This window comes from Pieris brassicae, chromosome 10, assembly GCF_905147105.1.
Source record: "Pieris brassicae chromosome 10, ilPieBrab1.1, whole genome shotgun sequence".
In the NCBI taxonomy this organism is placed as follows: Eukaryota; Metazoa; Arthropoda; class Insecta; order Lepidoptera; family Pieridae; genus Pieris; species Pieris brassicae.
Window position 1 is genome coordinate 8953646 of NC_059674.1, and position 17163 is coordinate 8970808.

At 33.3% G+C, this 17163-nt stretch overlaps 3 protein-coding genes across 7 annotated transcripts in view; 1 reads left to right on the forward strand and 2 right to left on the reverse strand.

The window, feature by feature from the left end:
- The window catches only part of LOC123715441 (lysophosphatidylcholine acyltransferase), a 41833-nt gene extending 41059 nt beyond the window's left edge, over positions 1–774 (reverse strand). For both annotated transcript variants that reach the window (XM_045670444.1, XM_045670443.1), the window contains exon 1: positions 481–774. In XM_045670444.1, coding sequence (XP_045526400.1) covers positions 481–597 — 117 coding nt within the window. In that variant the 5' untranslated portion in view covers positions 598–774. The remainder of the gene's footprint in view (positions 1–480) is intronic.
- Positions 775–942: 168 nt separating this feature from the next.
- Positions 943–4313, forward strand: LOC123715437 (sperm-associated antigen 7 homolog). 4 transcript variants are annotated; one of them, XM_045670436.1, is made up of 4 exons: positions 952–980; positions 1090–1255; positions 1521–1631; positions 2350–4313. In XM_045670436.1, the coding sequence occupies exon 4, from the start codon at positions 2683–2685 to the stop codon at positions 3382–3384; it is 702 nt and encodes a 233-aa protein (XP_045526392.1). In that variant the 5' UTR covers positions 952–980; positions 1090–1255; positions 1521–1631; positions 2350–2682; the 3' UTR covers positions 3385–4313. The 4 variants fall into 4 exon arrangements, with proteins under 4 accessions (XP_045526391.1, XP_045526395.1, XP_045526392.1 ...); XM_045670438.1 differs by lacking the exon at positions 952–980 and adding an exon at positions 984–1000; XM_045670435.1 differs by having other exon boundaries at positions 943–1255.
- A 775-nt stretch (positions 4314–5088) lies between these two features.
- On the reverse strand, positions 5089–16536 carry LOC123715771 (sodium-dependent neutral amino acid transporter B(0)AT3). The gene is made up of 5 exons (XM_045671048.1): positions 15626–16536; positions 11264–11935; positions 10053–10414; positions 9270–9533; positions 5089–8217 (listed from the first exon to the last, which is right to left on the reverse strand). The coding sequence occupies exons 1-5, from the start codon at positions 16304–16306 to the stop codon at positions 8031–8033; spliced, it is 2166 nt and encodes a 721-aa protein (XP_045527004.1). The 5' UTR covers positions 16307–16536; the 3' UTR covers positions 5089–8030.
- Between the last annotated feature and the right edge of the window lie 627 nt (positions 16537–17163).

Below are 17163 nucleotides of genomic sequence, written 5' to 3' on the forward strand. Positions count from 1 at the left end.
ATATGTATATACAATATGTCACTATAGAGAGAGAGTGAGATACTTTATAACCAAAACAAGTATTTGTGAATTTTTAACCACTAGAAAGACTACAAATGTTATTTATTTCAGAAAACTTGAAAGCATATCGAGCATTATATTTATTGAGAAAAATCTTTTAAGATTTAAGTTAGTAAAGAACAAAAAGGAAAGGTTAACCTTGAAAATCGATTAAAGATAAATATTACCGAGTTACTTAATTACCTAATAGGAATATTTCTTTGGCGTCTAGATCATAATTTAAGTTTATCTATGAAAAGTAGTCTGAACGTCAATATTAATATGGGATATATATATTATATTATACCATGATTCATATTGTCCTAGGTTTAATTTTCTCTCACACGAGTTTGCGCATTGCGCGTGCGGAATATCGTAACAATAATATTATTGTATTGATATTTATACAGGAATTTCTCAATTATTATATTATGAACTTACGCGTATTTTATCATAAGCGTTGTCTAACTCCAACTTGTGCACAAATGGATTTAGGATTTCGGCTCGCATTCCGTCTGGCGAGAAAGTTCCCTTTTCACAGCGCTTTTTACCATTCATTTTCACTAAATCACGAATACGCGATAGTTTTAAATTCTTATAAATTAAAATGCACTGTAGAAACACATTTTATTCGATTCCTTCTCGGTAAAAACAAAAATACACTGTACGAATAATTAAAAAACCACGTATTATTTTGAAAAGAGAAAATCGACGCAACATTCGACATGCACATGTACGGAGATACACAATACAGACTGGATTTTAATTTCAGTTTTTATAAATCGCTGCGTAGAAATGTTTGACATTGGCATTAAATATTGAGATAGCTATTGACAACTGAAGTTGGCAGTCGGACATCTGTCACAATGAAAACTAAAAAAATAATATTAATTGTCAGATATCATGTGGTCAATGGTCGTCGCTAATTGTTTATAGTTTTCGTTAGCATTTTCCCAAATAAGTCCTATCATTATTTCAGTTTCTTTTATATATAATTTATAATTATATCTGTATAGTTAATTAAAAGAATAACTGCATTATCTTTTGCAGAATGTAATTCGTCAATAGTAATGGAAGCGAAGATACAAAACCAAATTATTGACTTCTTCTCGTTTTTAGAAGATTTCTACGACACATCCAAAACGTGTTTGAATAGTTGCCAAAGCAACGCTGTTTCCATAAATAAAATAATTCGTCGCTGCACCAATATAAAAGAGTAAGTTAATTTATAAAAAAAAACAACGTTTCTAATTCCTAACATTGCCATGATATTTACATACACCTTTTTTTAATGATATAACATTGAGATAAAGTGCATGTTGTCAATTGTATTTTTAACGTTATAGGCAAATTATCATAATTAGCACTTAAAATGTTGACTAAGCTTTGTAACCACCACCAACTATAATTTTACTAAATAATATAAAAAAAAGACTAAGGTCTTAGGTTATTTCATCTCATATTATTATATTCAATTCCAGAGCACAACTTAAAGAGACACCTTTGGAAGAATTTGTGGGCCTGCAAAAGAAACTGCTATCCCGTCTTCATAATTTTATTAACATTGAAATTCAAGAAATTCAAAACCAATAGTAAGTAACAACACAAGATACTGTTATTTATACATCTATGGACTTGGACTGAGTATGTATCATGAGCTGTACATGTAATAATATTTTAGTAACTTAAAACATTATTACATGTATTAAATAGTTATCGCTATTGAAATTAAAAAAAAAGGGTTTTATGTCTAGTTTAGTGTTTACTGCTGAATTTGATAAAAATGCATGTTTTGCCTTGTAAATGTGGTGAAATAATAATTGCATATTCTATTAAGGCACACAATTAAGCCTACATATAATACATCAACAGATTGATAATGTTAACTTGTTTTATTATCAAAAGGATGTTTAAATGTTATACATTATAAATAGTTAATTCCTGAATGTATCCAGTGTTATGAAATGAACTGAATGAGAATGGTAATGATGCATGACAACTAAACTGTTAAAAATATCACTTCAAACTTGGTATAATACACTTTTATATTTTTGTAGTAGCTAATTTGCTGATATGATAATGCTTTTTATTATACAATATATTGTATGAACATATCTATTTTATTTTTGATAATTTAAAGCAATTATTGTTTAGTTCCATTTTGCTTAATTGAATTTGTTTTCATGGGGAATTTTAATAGTGTTTATATTTCTTCCTAGTTATTTTTTTGTATTTAGACTTCCTTTATCAAAACAGACATTAAAAATTAGATTAAGTAAAAAAATTAAGTTATAATTTTTTTAATTACAGTTCAATATTAGAAGAAAATTTTGATAAACTCTGCCACAAAAGTAAAATTCTACATGAAAGTTGCAGGACTATTGACTTCAATCAAACATCGCCTCTAGTGCGAGGAACACCACTTCAACCTTCTCTAAAACAAATATTACTTTTTGCAACAGAATCGGTTACATTTGGCGGTCAAGTTACTGCTCAAGTAGAAACATCTTTGTCGGTTCTATCTTTTAAACAATTACAAACAGCACATTTTGTTGATCACTTTAAATTCCCAAAGCCTTGGAATAAAAGAATTCCCGAAATACTTGCTTACACATCATTCTGTCAAGATAACGTAATTTAAAAATGGATTTATTAGGATCAATCTTAAATTCTATGCAAAAGCCGCCAACTGCGAGTGAGGCGCAAAAAACTGCTATGCGAAACCACAAAGAAGCTTGTGAAAGAAAACAGAAAGAAGAAAAAATAATGATAAATAAATTTAGACAGCGGGTAGAAGACAAGATCAGTAACTTCATTAAAGATGGTACAAAACCATACTTACAATTTGATTCAATGGATCAAATGTACAGATCTATAATACGAGATGTTGCTGAAACGGCAGGTGTTCAAGTTATTTCTTTTGGCCAAGAGGGAATTGACCGATATTCAGTTATTTATCTAAAAGATAAAGGCCCATCTGAGGATGAACTGACGGTGAGGAGAAATGGAGGTATTTGGGATGACGAAAAAGCTTTGGAAATGGCAAAAAAACGAGAATTCGATAAACTTGCTCAGCAAGAAGACGTAGTAGAAAGGGGAAAGAAGCGTAAAAACAATGAAGAATTGAGTGGGATGTTCTATAAACAGAAATATGCCCATCTTATTGGCCAGGAGGCAGCTCTTGACGCGGCTCATAAGACGAATGTAAATAAGAGTTACGGCGAGGTCCCGAGTGAAAATAAGAAGGATCAAAGATCCATTGAACAGACTATGGCAGATATCAAAGCGAAGAAAATGAAAAAAATCGAAACTGACAAACTGTTAGATGTTACTGAGAATGTTTAGTTAATTCTTAGAGTAATTGTTAAAATTGCAAATAGGTTTAAAACACCAATCGGAAACTTTTGACTGAGGTAAACACTACAAATTTGTGTTCTTAAAAGCAATTTAGTATGGTAGGTTAATTTATGCATATATCTTCATATGTTTATTCTTAAAATATACAAATACGTCGAAAACGACTGTAACATTTTAGTAAGATTAGGAAAATATCCATAAAAAAGTTATTATTCAAGCAATTCGGATTTTTTACTACTTTGTGTTTATGATAACCAAGTATATGATTCAAGAATATGTATAAGCGTACATGTAAATTATGTTTTGTTTAACGAAAAACCCGCCGAATTACTAAACTTCTTCCTCTCTTTCTGTCAAATTGTATCTACGCTGTGATGAAAAGAGACAGTTGAGTACAGGTACCGGCAAACTTCTTGAGCATTACACAAAGGAGTGGGGGAAAGTTTGCACATCGTACACAGCGCGGGACACAAACGTCAACGAATTTACCAATCACGCGATCGACATCGCCGTCCCCGCTCGCAGCGAAACCTAAAACTCGCTTCTCCGCAAACTATATTTGTTCAAGATATTTGCCGGTATCAGTACTGCAGTTAAAACGGTGAAATTGCAGTGGTGAGATATAACATAATTATTTGGGATTAGGAACAGTTATCTTAAAAAATCGATTATCACTTTCAGTTGAAAAAATTTATTAGCTATTCCGGATAGCTTTTTACGTTCAGCCCTAGTCGCAAATATTGCGGTTTATTCAAATAATCCGTGATTTTTCGCGTGGTTAACGTCTTATAATGTATGAAATAGCTAGAAAATAAAATGTTTTATTGCACTGTAATTTTAGATAGGTATTTGTAAAAGTTATTTTTGTACCTGACAGTACTTGTAATAGTTATGGCTGGATTAAAAATATAATATTATTCGTGTTTTATTTAACCTACTCTTTTTGTAGTTTAATTACAAAAAAAAATATTGATGATGTAAGAAGATTTTTTTCGTATGGTTTTAATGCCTCATAGCTGGGGTTTAGGATTTCATATTTCGGATGTTTCATGTAAAAATTATTTTTCTCTGCCTTTTATATACCGAAAAAAATATTGTTTCGGGGAATGGAACCAACCCCTGCAGCATTACTATAGATTGTAGGGTAATGATCGAAGTTACAAAAGAAGTTCCTTAGAACCTTATATGTAAGAAAATACGGCATTTCTTACCATTACCCTTAATGTTTTCTAATAAGGATTTTAGGGTATGGCTCACTGGGGATTAAACTAGAATCAAATTTGGTTTAAAGATATTAAATAAATAGCCGGAAAGCGCATACTTGCCGGCACAGATTATCAGATTGTACGTTCAGGAAATATAACCTTTTTTCTGTGTATAGGGTAATATACTGTAATTAAAAAAAAGATTTGATTAATGTTTAGGAAAAAGTTTTATTTTAATTGTATAATAGTTTTATAATATAAATAGATAAAGCTCCAAAGGCGGTCGATTTTATATTGTGAAAATCAATTAAATTTGTTTTGACATCTTCTCTTTCTTCTTTGTAATAAACCCTAAATTATATTTTTTTATTCAAAAATAAATAAGACAAATTGCATTTTAAACGTTTATTTACCATCAACACTCAATATATTATAGACAGACAATAAGATTCATATACCCATAAAATAAATCAATCAATTTGCGACGTATTTTTCTCAGTTTAGCTTTAGACTGTTGTTTGCATACACCTAATAGAACCTATGGCCAAACGATCAAATCATCTTTCTCGAATACATATCAAATTGATTAACGATTTTATAAGGCTTAACATTATATGATTAGAATAGGACAATCTGGGATATATGCTAAACTTTAATATTTGGTTAAAAAGGATTCATTCATAAGCACACTAAACGGACGAACAAAAGAAGATCGTTGAATTGCTTTTAATTTGCATGAGCAGTGTGAAGTTGTCTCACAGTGGACACTAGCGCTAAAATTTGATATTGTTTTTAATTTAGGCGATTGTTACATAATGTGGAAGAAAGGTTCTGCTGTTTCCTTGACCAGTCTATTCACTGACTGGCCCAAAGGCCAGGCTTAGGTCGAGTAATATATAGCCTTAACGGTGAGAATAACATTGTCAGCGCGATTAAGGGATATCAAAGTAATTGTAGTCGTAAGCGCTTACAAAACTTGTTAAAACGGATATATTGCAAGATATAAACGCAAATTGATTTTATTCCTCATATATGTCAACGGTTCCAATGTTGAAAACATTTCAAGTTAAATCAAATAACAACCTTTTCAAATAAATATTAAGTCACTCACTTAAATATATTTCTATTCTATATTATGTGCGTCTTAAATCAAAAATATTCACATCCAAACGACTGGTTTCTTTAATTGACATTTGAAATATTAAAAAAAACGTGTAAAGTTAAATAAAATCTATAACAAAGTTATATAATTAATTAATGTAGAAGATATGTAAGAATTGTTTCTTTGATGATTCGGTTTGATATGTTACAATCAGTTTTTTAATTATTATATCGACAACATTGTTAACAATTGCACTGATTTACGCCTTCCAAAAGATATGTTAAGGTTTTTTATAATAATCATTTGATATGGGTAAGTAAATACTAGGTATCAAAATTGCATCGTGAATTATTTCGAATTCTAGAATATGCGAAATGTAGAACAATTTTAGGCTTCGCTTCAATCCAGTATAGCTAAGAGCTATATTGCAAAATACCATCGCTAACAGAAATATATTTGAAGAATAACACTGTTTAAAAATACCATATTAGCAAGAAGCTTATTAACGCCAACTGTCGGTGACGTAGTTATAACATAAATATATTCGTTATTGTCCGATACTTTATATTATACAGTAAACACTAAATTAATAGATATCAACATGTTATATAAGTTAGATCAGCAATATTAGTCAAAAATGTAACAACAATAAATTTATCACATCAAATAGTATCTAAAAATCTACATATAGGCTTTAGATTATGATGCAGTCAGTTGCATTTTATTTTTAGGTATACCCTCACTGAAAGCGTTTTGGCGCGAACCTGATTTTTAAAACTTAATTTCGATATAGATGGCAATATTCTTGGGTACGTGGTACTAACATTATGTTGCAGTATTCCAATGTGATTTCTATTTTTACTTTAATAGAGTATTTTTACTTAAGCATAAATAGTTTTTTCTGATCTCGCCTCGTAAAGGCCTTTAAGGCCAACAGCCTTAAATGCCTTTACAGCTTAGCTCGGATTGTTTTCGCGAGTGTAGTTTGCCGGAATGGATATGAGCTGAGCATTACGTTATTTAATTATGATATATATATACGTATGACCTTTAGATAATGAAGATATGTACTCCAAATACTTGATTCTCTAGATTCTCTATAGACAAAAAAAAATATCTTATAAGATGCCCTTGCGGTTTCAGTGTGGGTGACCACTTTAACATAATTATACAATATTCCATCTACGGATGGATATATAGGACTAAGCCCGAACGGCGACTAAGCTAAAAGTCTACAAATATAACAATTCCTATTCTAAATTCAAGTTCAGAATCGAGACTTTGCGTAAGTATGGCTGCTGTAGGTTGAAAACCTTGAAATGGATTTGACACATGGGATCATGACAGCTAGATCTTACCCATTGAGTCGTGATGCGCATTATTTAATATTTGGTTATCGAAACTTGTCTTAAATTTAACATTAATCTTAAAATCTATGCTTAAAAGGAAATAAATAGAATATTTTATATGTAATTAGTATTGTCATATGTTTCGTATTATTGTCTCAACGATAAAAATATTGTCATATCAACTTGAATTACAACGATGATGTAAACGATTGTAAATATGGTTATATCAAAAAAAGCTTCAAAAAGTTAAAAATTACAAGAAAATATTTGTTTAAATTAATGAATAGCTAATTGTTTACTACGATACGAAATCATTACAGTGCATATATATATTATAAAAAACATACAGAGTAACTTATTTGCGCTTAGATATTTTGATATGTGTATTCGAAAAGATCATATTCTCAAAAATTACTTTGAATAGTTGAAAACTACTGTAACTTGTGCGTCTTCTTTTACGTAATATTTCATTCAAGCGAATTGTGTATGTGTCGCAGCCAACTAGCTTAATTAGCCGTTCAATCTTCAGCCTAGCCTCTTTCCTAAACAGGTCCGTATAACAAGCGGTCTGAATATCAAATTACTGAATTCGTTATATTCCGTCATATGGTCACGCAAATGTCCTTATCATTGGAAAGCCAGTTTATTAAATGTTGCAAATTGTATTAATGTATTAGCAAATCCTACGGCTAAATATCATAAATATCAAATACCATATCAAATATCATAATACGGCTTGTTTAACGGCGCTGTTTAGTGAACCGGCTAGGCTGTTGATTAAACGACTAATTAAGATAGTTGGCTGCGACATATGCATTACAGTAAGTCATTATAATTACGACTTAAACAAAATAAAGGTAACATCTAACATTTTGTATTATTAATACTTGATTATTGTCAAATTTTATTGTATTGTAGGTATGTTATTTTTGTACGCAAGAAACAAGATATACAAGCCTAACTTTTGTTACTGATATGCTATTCCTCATCGTCGGTTTCGCAGCATCCAGGCCAGCAGCAACCTTCAGTGCCGTCGGGCCTGGTACAAAAGAGTATTGTCTGCAGTGAAGTCACGGGGTGCGGCTCTATGCCGTGGAAAACCCGAAGATCCTCCGCGGGAAACCAGGCGCGTTCCTCGTCATCAATCACTTGGATGCCGAAGTACCTGAAATTCTTATTGAGATTACTATATAGCAATTAAAAATGGATGCTAAAAATTGCCGCTTTTTATTTAGTCTTTCCTGAATACACACAGTTGTGTCATGTATTATTACGCTATTATTAGGCCCTAACACAAATGGCTTTTATTATCATAGACATGAATACAAATAATACAATTATTTCATTTTACCTTATTACTACTAGATTATAACAGAATTTCATTAATTGTAATATAATTATTATCCTTATTATTCTATATTACTCATCGTTATCGTTATCATATATTTTTGTTGGAAAAGATGGCGCGTAACGGAAAATGTGACGCGTAACGGAATTATGTGACGCGTAACAGAAAAATGTGACTGTATTTTTTTCAACGCCGACAAAGAAGTTTTAAAACTCTTTTTGAAGTTTGTAGGCACATGCTAAAGAAAACTTGCTACAATTACAATATTCTATTTAATATGAAACAGAATCATGAATACCAACAAAGAAAGGTTATAGACATTTGAAAATACAATAGTAATTCTACTTGATCAGTGAATTTAAGAAGAAAACGGCAATACCAATATAATGAAATAAAGTTTGCGCGTCTGAATAACGATTGATTGTTTTCGCACCACGGAATACATAAATGGTCATACTCCAAAAAATCAGTGGCGCTTCAACCTTTTTAGGTCTTTTTAATCTAATAGGTAAGGTAGCGTAGGTAGGTAGGTAAGCCTCCAGTCGCCATCGACTGTTTAGGTCTAAGGTTTCCTGACAATGTTATCCTTCATCGTTTGAGCTAATGTTAAATGCGCACATAGAAAGTCTATTGGTGCACAGCTGGGGATCGAAAGTATGACCTTAGGGATGAGAGTCGCTGAAGCCACGTGTCCAACACTGCTGAATCATAAAAGGTTTTAATTATCTTTTAGTAGTCTAAATGGCAACGCTGGTCTAATACACATTCAACCCTATTACCCTATTACCCTCAACCCCTTACATTTAATCAATTCCTTGAATCCTCGCATTTTAATTAAATAATAATGTTCGGGATGATTTGAGTCTCACCTGCAAATAGCTAATCCGGGTATCCACAAGACAGAAGCCAAGACAAGAACCAATACCAGAAGTATGGCCCACACCGGCCAGGGCTTTCTTACTGTGTCTCCTTCAGAACTGATCCAGGCGTCGTATCCTGAGCCTTCCACTGCCAGCTCCGCAAATGAGGATATCAAGATAGATATCATGGCCAGTGGAGAAAGGTACTTCCAACATATCAGCCAGTAAATTCCGGGGCGTTGGCCCGTCATTGCTTCTATGTCGTCTGCAAATCTAAAAGATAAAATTTATGAAAATGCTTAGGTACAACCTAAATCAAATTACTCGAGCGAAGATGCATTAGTAAGATCTATATCTCCTAAAATATGGCGAGGGGGCCGATGGCTGGCCTGCTTCATACTCGTGAACGGATGCTGCTTGTGTTCGTACTTGAACACGGTGTCGTGTTGGGTCTAAGGCAAGCCGGTTTCCTTCACCGAGCGAATGGATATGCGTACATAGAAAATTCCATTGGTGCACAGCCGGGGGTCGAACCTACGATCTCAGGGATGAGAGTCGCGCGCTGAAGCGACTCGAACAACACTGCTCTATAGAGCTGTCCTAACTATAGATAGATATAAATAAAATATTTTATTCTTATATGAAATTAAACGCGTGTGAGTTTCCATGGGCGACAGACTCACTAAATATCTTTTGAATATATAGTTTGTGTGACTTTTAAAAAAACATATAGACACTATAAATTTAAATTTAGAAAAAAACCTGTAATTATATACTATATACGTAACTCACCTATTCACTCCATAGACATAAGAGATCCCAATACACTCAAACAGCGCAATGATCAGCAATGGAAAGTTTCCGCTGTACATATCGAAAAGCAGAAATATATAACTTCCGGCTCCATGCGCGAATCCCATAGATAATAAACAGCATAACAAGCAAATCCCACCCGTCAAATATTCCTTTCTTAGATTCGGAAATAGTTTCATATCAACAATCGAAGTGACCACACCTTCTAAGGTTCCGAATTGTGAGTCGATTCCCAACGTGAACAGCATTAAGAAAAATAGTACGGACCAAAATTGCGCGCCCGGAAATTGATTGATTGCTTCTGTAAATATTATAAATGCTAGACCCGTCCCAGATGCTGTCTGTAAATGAAGAATGATGTTGCGTTTTATTAATGATAACATTGCTCGTTATAGTATGAGGAAAATATGTGTAAGCAGTAACATAGCCCCTTACGGCCATTTAATATAATAAACAGACTTGCCCAATTACTGGTTTTGCTAAATTAATATCTACTTATTTTCATAGTCAATTAGTTTCGTAATTTTCGATGGGAGCTAACAATATTTTTTTATAAATTACTCAGGTTGAAATCGGTGAGTAGTTATTGAGTCTTCTTTATAAACAAACAAAAATTCTAATCTTCCTTTTTACGATATGAACGTATATTGTTTATTTTCTTATAAATGATTTCCGATTAAGACCGCGAGCCACCTTTCATCTAAAACATATATTACTTTAAGATTTATTGGCAAAGAATATGTCAAAACTGTTTCTCTAAATTGTCTACTAATTTTAGTTAAAAACTCATCTATACCAAAGCTGAAATTTTCACAGCCTCCCGTAGGGACATATTGTGGTCGTGTTTTATGAAAGTTTTTAATTTAAGTTTTACTTTGAGAGCCAGACAACCGCATGAAATATTATTTGCAGTATTGAATTGAGATTTTACAATTTAGTTGAAATACGAAATAAGCTTTATTGTCTTTTTATTATTAACTAGCCTTTTTGACACGTGTTTTTAACTACAATAATTTACTCGTAATCTCCCAGTTAGGCAGACATCTTTCTCGTTTAGAATTTCAATGCCGTTTGGCTAAAAATCAAATCCAGGTCATTTGAGGAGGTATCATAAAACTCCTACATCCGAGGAGGCATCTGTATAATAATCCTGACTAATAATATCCAATTTAAAAGAACGTAATACTTACATTATCCAATTCCTTTTGTAAATCGCACTCAGGTAAATGTGGCATTATTAAACGAGTAAAACTTCCATTTAATCCGACGGTAATATTTTGCCCCGCCTCCGGAAATACCATACTCCTATATCCAGAACCAAACATCTCTAAAAGCGTCTGATTTCTCTCGCTCAAACATTTCTCATATACCATAGTTGCTTTAAAGCCAATAATCGAGAAAACGACGATTCCGGCGAACATGGACGTTAAACAGTTCGTCATAGAGACCATTATTGCATCCCTATAACAATTATTGTCAACTGGATTGTATGAGCTAAAAGCAATTAGACCGCCAAACGCTAGGCCCAGGGAAAAGAAGATTTGGGTCCCTGCTTCAAGCCATACAACAGGGTCCAAAATCCTCTGCCACTTTGGAGTAAACAAGTGGATCAGACCGTCGCTCATTCCTCTTAAAGTTATTCCTCTGAAGAAGAATATTACTAGCACGATATACGGAAAAGTAGCAGTGACATATACAACTTTTCCTGAAGACGCAATCCCTTTGATCATACACATATAGACAAGGATCCAGGCTACAATAAGAGCCAAAGCTATCTTGTAATTGAATGTTTCTGGATAATTAATATCCTCTGATATTTGTAAAGTTGTTCGGTACCAAAAATATTGAGTGGGACTGCTTACCTGTAACAAAAGATAATCACGGTATAACGTATGGACCTTGTTAGGTATTAGACAAGGGCAAGAAATATATGGTGAGTAAACTCGTATATCCTCTACATTTAAATTTATGTGTTTTTATTATCTCTTTAATATGAGTAAATCTGCCGTTATTGAGAAATATTTTAGTTGTTTGTTAATAACCTCTCTTGCCAATTCACAGTTAAACGCTTATGTTGTTTTTATAATGATTTATTTAAAAAGTCGGGTCAGTAATCGCGTTTCTCCGAAATTGTATTTTTGTTCGTTTTAGAATTTGTATAGAATTATCCCTAGGAAAAATCGCCGCGCCACGGGGCAATATTAACTATATATAAAGAAGATAAAATGTGAACGGTAAGTGAAGAATATATCGTATTAAGCAATTCTCAGTAGTTTTATATGATAAATGAATCTATAAATACAACTGGAACGCGAGTATCCTCAGCCACATGCACGGAAAATCGATAAACCAATATACTGTACACGTGCAAACAATGAAACCTACACCCACGCTAAAGGAAATGGAAATCCAATGTGCAATTTTACTTAATAGGCCATTAGTTCGTCTTACTTCTAAGTGCCTTTAGTTGTGTGATAATATTATATACGCGCCCAAAATAATAAATACCTGATAAAACCCCTAAATATATTTTAATAAGCCTCCGTCCTCATTATACACAAAAAATTACCATGATTTTATCATTTAAGTATTTCGTATTCCAAAGAGATTTATTAAAATGGAACCACGATAGAACCAGATTTATGCGTAGTAATGTAACAGTAATGATGGCTAGCATAGAGTATACGACAATATACTTACTACACAGACACACGAGTTTGTTTATCTTGTATAAGGTAATAACTTGAAGCCCATTTAATTTCCAAACAAGATAGATAATATAGTCGATAAGTTTCAACACGGTTTCAATCCTCTTAAGAACCTTGAGGGCGTTTAATTACGATCAATAAGTCAACACGCCTACGCTCCTATAGGGTTGACAATAGGTAAGGTAAAGATAAAGTTTTACATCGTTATATTAACTAGTTGGACTTCTTGAATGATAGAATCTAAAGGAACCATATCAATACCCACATTTTAGCTTAACTAGTTTTAAAGTATGCATTAATTAAGACATCTTAGTGATCTAATTATAGCTGTTATAATTTTTGTTTAAAATGTAAAATTTCTCTATAAATGGTTTTAGATGGAAGTGTAATACAAATATTATTTTGTAAAAAAACGGTTTAACGAGAAATCTCCTACAACGAGAACTTTATAACGCGGTTCGGGTCCACCGCGTAATAAGGGGGATTACTGTACTATCTACTATAATTCGTAGCTAATAAGCTACGAGTGCGTAGCTAGCCTCTACATAGCAAGTACACTACAATGTACTTAGCTCACGTAGCACCACCTACGCTTCTAATCGTACTGTACGAGATTGCACCGACCCTTGGCATTCCTCCAAATACTAATTGACATTTCCAACGTTCGTAGGTTAGCCGATAGGTTTTTATGCGAGATGTATATTTAACTAGTTTCGTAAAGAAAACTAGTTTATTTAATCTTAGGAAGACAAAGCGCCATGTTTCAAAAAATTAGTAATAAAAATCCAGTGGCGATTCAGCTGTTTTTGACGTGACGTGCCATCTCCTCACGATATTGACCGCACGGTACATATTGGTGCATCGATGGCATTTGAATTTAGGACCTGAATGGTACAAGATTTGATTTGGTGGAACGGTGGTGATAGTGTTTGCACTTCTTCTTCTTCTTATCCGGTACACTCGTGACATAGCGGTCGTGATCGCTATGTAGTCGTATAAGAAGATGATGCGCTTCACGACGTTTGCACACAACTAGACTAACAACGCAATTAAGCAAATATAAAATAAAAGAATACAAGTACCCGTTTCAAAGTGATTTCAATAAAGCGAAACCAATTTAACAAAATATGTATATCGTATTGAAAGGCAAGGAAATTAATTCGGAGTGTCATAATCGAATCCTTATTAATTCATTTTGAGATATTCTGAAGTACAGATACGTGTCGAATTAATATTCAAATCGATCTTTCTTTTTTCTTTCGGAAATGGCCATTATGTTTTATTTATACTAAAGGCAAAATACATAAACCTATTTAGCAGAAATAAATTTAATGTTATGTTTATTTATTATTATTATTTATAGAAGAGCGGACAATCGGGCAGAAGGATCATCAGATGTGAAGTGATACAACCACCCATGGACACAGGTCTTGCGAGTGCATTTGTCGCCTTTTAAGTGGGCGGCTGGTTCCAAATTGTGGTGGTGCGCGAAACTGACATAAAAATGAAACAACTGAGGGTCAGTTGTAGAACAGCGGACGTCGAGGAGATACGGGTGGAATTTCGTATTCTGCCTCGACGTCCGATGATGGAACTCAGCTGTAGGTATTAATCCGAACAAATCCTCAGAACACAATTATTTACATTTAATGACGTATCTATTCATTCCAACACTCGCTGTTAACGACCGCCTTAAGGCATTTATGTATAATTAATAAAAACAGGTATTGCAAATGCTTTTAATATTTAAAAACGTTAATAATATCGTTGAAATATAATTTATATAAAATTTATTTTGCCTTGTCCCTTAGAAGATTTGTTATGGAATGTTACTTGTGCACATATTATCCCCGTTACATATCTACTTCTAGTAGGTAAGGTAATTTTTTTTACAAGTAGTTTTATTTGTTTTTACTTACTATGCCCAGGACAAGGATGCAAGAAATCCCAGTCATTCAATCGTACTTTTATATAAACGAATTAAAAAAACAAATTAAAAAGGGAATTCGAATGAATAAGGTTTTAGTATAATTTTAAATTTAACAAAGTGGTTCCTTTATCCTGTCAAGGATTAAATTTATAGAGCCAATACGAGCGAGAATTTCCAATTTATAGCTTTTATCAGGCGTAAAGTTGCGAGATTAATTATATATCCATTCATAAGTTTCTGCCTCGGGTTGAAAAGGCTTAAAGAAGATTGGGTTTTAAAATTATTTCTTTTGCAGACAAGTTTCAGTGACAGTTTAATTAATGACAATGTCAATTACATACACTTTCCTCGTTGGTAGTCTGTGCTTCAATCTTAAAGTTTGATATTAATATTTCCAAGGTATGGACACATGCAAATTTTTAATGGATTTTATTTTACATATATAATTATAAAAATAATGTAACAACATTTAGCTTTTAAGTGAATGTAAGAGGCAAGATTCAAACTTAATTTATAATCATGATACTGTTTTATTCTAGTTAAAAAATACTCATTTATTAAATTCCTAATTAGGTCACTGCGGGTCATTAATTTCCCGATCGACTAGTACCGTAAGCTTTATCGGGCATTAAAAATTACCAAGTCCATAAAAAGGGTTAAAAACTTTCATTATAAATATAAATTAGACTGGACATATTCCACCGTTGTCGTTGTATAAAAATGTTGTCTAACTGATACAGTATTAGCGACGTCGACAATGCAGACAAATTTATAAATAACTATTTATTTATAAAAATTCCGTGGATTTCGAATAATTTACTTATAAGATATCTACCGGTTATATATACTTATGGCCTAATAGATAAATAAATAGATACGATACATTATTATGTAATAGATATTACTGTACTTACAGCACATTCAGGCTCTGTGGTATATGATCCATTGTTAAAATATTTTTTCGGACACTCCGACCATGGTAACTCGGCTTGGAAACTCTGAGCGAAGTAGAACAAGCACCATGCTATTATAGAGTTGTAATATAACGCTACATTGAAGGAAACCACTGCTGAACTTATTCCAATCCCACCTAAATAGGGAGACACCTGGTGCCAGACTCCAATGGCTCCTTTTCGCAAACGTTGCCCAATAGCCAGTTCTAAATAAAATATTGGTATGCCCTCAATCGCCAGCATCACAAAGTATGGTATCAGAAATGCACCACCCCCATTCTTCTGTGCGAGATATGGAAACCTCCACACGTTACCCAAACCTACAGCATACCCAACCGTAGCTAACAAAAACGTCAACTTGCTGTCCCACGACTCTCTTTCACCATCTCCATTTTCTGGTTTAAAACCAGCCCGTTCTTCTACAGAGCTTTCCTTGCTCGGTGTTTCGGAAGACTGCCTAGGGCTGGTATCTTCAAACGCCTGATTAGTGGCACCATACATGACCTTAGCTCTATGCGGCTGTCCATTTTCTAAAGTAACAAGTCGACCACGCAGTTCTTTCATTTCCATTCGTTCCAAGGAACGTTGAGCATACAAGTCCCTTGAGCTTTGACGGCGAATTAATTGTGCTGTGTTCGCCATTTTAACTTTTTTAGTTGGATAGTGTTATTATTCAGGCTATCTCAATCACATCATCGTCATGGCACATTATAAGAGACACGAACACGACGGTGCTTACTACGAAGTGAATGAACTTTCGTAACTCTATCGATCGAATCATTTTGGTACAATTGTGTGATCTTCTAACACTATGATTTTCCATTACAACGTTTCATGGTATATAATAACTATTTTTGCTAAGTATTGATTTATTTTTCGCGAGTGGTGACGATAGGAGGTGCCGTTTGTCACTGGCGGGAAAATCTCTAAAATGGCAATAGGAGTTGATGACGCATGCGCAAATGTAAAGGCTTTTATGGAGTATAAAAGGTTATTCAATCGGTATTGAAACCATTAGTTTTAGCTGTCGTAGCTTAATAGCACATGGCTTTATGTAGACATATAATAAAAGACAACACTATTATGATGCAGAGCGCTAACTAACGTCATTTACGAGAGTTTTGTACAAATCATGTAAACCTTATTTCCGCCATTTGGCTTTTATTATCTTGGGTCCTCGAGCCTTCGGAGTACTAAATCACTAGAGCACAAAATCTAATTAGTAATTATTAACAATCTATTATGTTCAGAACTCAAGAAGATCAAGACAAAAACAAAAACATAAAAAAGGCCAAGCACCAAAGGATTTTGCCAAGCCGGATGGTCATCGTGGGGGTTGTCGACCACTCCCTTTCAGCCCAGAAACAGGATGGAAGCTTAGCTCAGAACAATCAAAAAATTCAAAAACATTAACAGTTCAAACACTAAAAACCCAATCGAAAATAAGATACTTAAATCGCCAATCTGAATTGTCTTTCATTGAGAACACTTGAAAAAGG

Coding starts and splice junctions, on each gene's coding strand:
- LOC123715771 (XM_045671048.1), bottom strand. CDS start 16,306: ATGGCGAACACAGCACAATTAATTCGCCGTCAAAGCTCAAGGGACTTG. Junction 11,936..15,625: donor CCACAGAGCCTGAATGTGCT/GTAAGTACAGTA, acceptor CTTTTGTTACAG/GTAAGCAGTCCCACTCAATA. Junction 9,534..10,052: donor TATGTCTATGGAGTGAATAG/GTGAGTTACGTA, acceptor TTTATCTTTTAG/ATTTGCAGACGACATAGAAG.
- LOC123715437 (XM_045670435.1), top strand. CDS start 2,683: ATGGATTTATTAGGATCAATCTTAAATTCTATGCAAAAGCCGCCAACT.